Source organism: Cynara cardunculus (genome assembly GCF_001531365.2).
Source record: "Cynara cardunculus var. scolymus isolate 2C chromosome LG 9, CcrdV1, whole genome shotgun sequence".
NCBI lineage: Eukaryota > Viridiplantae > Streptophyta > Magnoliopsida > Asterales > Asteraceae > Cynara > Cynara cardunculus.
This window is the reverse complement of record NC_037536.1, coordinates 13,922,188-13,924,512: the sequence shown is the minus strand read 5'-3', so window position 1 is coordinate 13,924,512 and position 2,325 is coordinate 13,922,188. Positions and strand designations below refer to the sequence as shown.

Genomic DNA, 2,325 nt, shown 5'->3' with positions numbered 1-2,325 from the left:
AATTTAAGATTACAAGTAAATTGTGTGTAATTATAACTTATTAAAGTTTTATGTTTGAATTCGTGTAACTAACTGCAGATAAACATAATTAAATACATGTTAAACATTTCATTTTAATTATAAAATATCTAAAATATAATCAGGATAATTATTGAGTTCTAACAGAATACTTAATTATTATCTTTATAAAAAGTTATATGATTATACCAAAAATAAATTGCTTCGTTATTAAACTTAAAAAATTTATATTATTAAACCAAAAATTATATTATGTTATTTTTTCAAAATTTTATGTTATATTCAAATTTATATTTTATTCAAAAATAAAAATATTATCGCTTTCTTAAAACCACATAAAATCGTATTCTGACATCGATAGAGATAAGAATAAAATGAAACATTAACATCGATATGTATCTCGCTGCATTACACGAGTATCTTTATAGTATATGATTATAATGTAATTTAGGCATAAAGTATACATGTTTCTTTGAATACATAAACATTGGTATTTTAGGCATTCGACGTGAAGTTGAAGTTGGCACAAGTAGTTTGCCTGCCCAAGAGGGTCGAGCTGAACCCTAGGTTTGAAGTAGCAAGATCGAATTGAAGAAGATTGTTCTCGAGTTGGTACCCTCCGATGACGATTGACGTCCTCGGATTGGATCCCCCGTTGATGATCCCGAGGCACAATACGTTATCGTTGACTTGCACCATGGAGTTTGATCCTGTGATCATCCAGACAACGTTCTGGTTTTCCAGGACCAGTTCGATGGATGGAACTGCGGGTCCCACACGAGTGCTTAGCACATTTGATGTGCTGAAACACACGTCAAAAGGTGCTACAGATGGGACCCTGGTGATGTTTCTGATTGCGGCTTCACTAATGAAGGCTGCAGTTAGAGTATTGTAGATTGAGGTCTCGAGGATAGTATAGGGATTCACAGTGCTGATCTTAGTTCCACCATTGCCTTGGTTATCGATCGATAGCAACGAAGCGTTCAACGATAATGACTTGCTGTTGACTCTGATCGAACTCACTCCTATGAAGTATTCAGCCGACGGCTCGCCTGGACTAGACGCGCCAGTTGTGCTCACCGGATTGATAATCAGTCTTGTACGCATAAGCGACTGCGAAACATCAATATTTGGAAGGAAGTTATAAGGTCCGTCACCAAAGAAAACAACACCATCTGACGTCGTCGATGACGACAAACAAATAGCAAATTTCCGGTCAAAGCTAAACGCAGCAGCAAGCTGGGTCGGAAGCGCAATTCGCGTCCGACCCAACCCAGCCATTCCAGACACACCATTAGCAAGTCCTTGTAACAAAAACGTCGGCGCACACGAAAACAAAAACCGGGAAATATTAACGGGTCGACCAGGATTCGATCCGTCAGTAGACCGGATCTGAACCAGATCCGTGGCCAACTCACCACTAGTAGCGGTCCTAATAATAGGGTTATAAGGAGACACACCACACGTGTCATTATTGCAGCCGGGTCTAGCCGAACCGAAACAATCCCCACAGCCATCGGCTCCAGCCAATGAGCATAGGGCAGAACGGCAGCGCGCCGGCCGGTAAGTCGATGAGATGTAGTTATTATCACAATCTACCCATAAAAACTTGCCGCCGAGATCAACCACAAGGTTTTCCGGCACTAATGGAGTTTTCTGGTTGATTTGAGTGACGTATTGGCCGGTGGCGGCGTCTTTTCTCACCGGAACCACCAGTGCATCTGGCCGGAAAGACGGTTGAGCAAAGGAGAGAGAAAGAAAGAGGAAAACAGAGAATACGAGCAATTGAACGTTGGAAGAAGCCATTTTTGATCAGAGGAAGCGGTTGTGTGATGAATCGGAGGAGAAGGAATCTGAATTTATAGAAACTGACCGCCATGGAAGCTCCAGGTATGATGTGATGGAGGTTACGTGACGACAACCATGAAATCCAAAAGGTCAACGAAAACAGCTTCTAAAATCAGAAAAAGTCAAAGAATGCAAAGCAAATTTTGACTTGAAAACTATGCCATAAAATCTGTGGGTAATCCCTGAAATGATTGGAATAACAACATACCAAGCATCGTGTGAGAATAAGGGGACATTTGGTTCGTAGAATGAAATTCGATAGAATTGGAATTCATTAAATGAATTTGACTTTGAAGGAATGTAATGAAATATGATGGAATTTGACCATGCCTTGTGATTGCGTTTGGTTGCATGGAATTGGATGAAGGAAAGAATCTGTAGAAAATGAATTAAAATCCTAGCATATTGTCATGGAATTGTAAAATCTGTCCGTGAATGAATCGACCGGAATTGAAAGGA

General features: G+C 39.9%; 1 protein-coding gene across 1 annotated transcript; it reads right to left on the bottom strand.

Moving 5' to 3' along the window:
• Window positions 1-393: 393 nt before the first annotated feature.
• Window positions 394-1,828, bottom strand: LOC112518147 (basic 7S globulin 2-like). The gene has a single exon (XM_025125745.1). It carries the CDS (start codon window positions 1,822-1,824, stop codon window positions 514-516), a length of 1,311 nt encoding a protein of 436 aa, XP_024981513.1. The 5' UTR covers window positions 1,825-1,828; the 3' UTR covers window positions 394-513.
• Window positions 1,829-2,325: the final 497 nt, after the last annotated feature.

Bases quoted from the DNA above. Each gene is read 5' to 3' on its own strand.
- LOC112518147 (XM_025125745.1), bottom strand. From the start codon at position 1,824: ATGGCTTCTTCCAACGTTCAATTGCTCGTATTCTCTGTTTTCCTCTTT.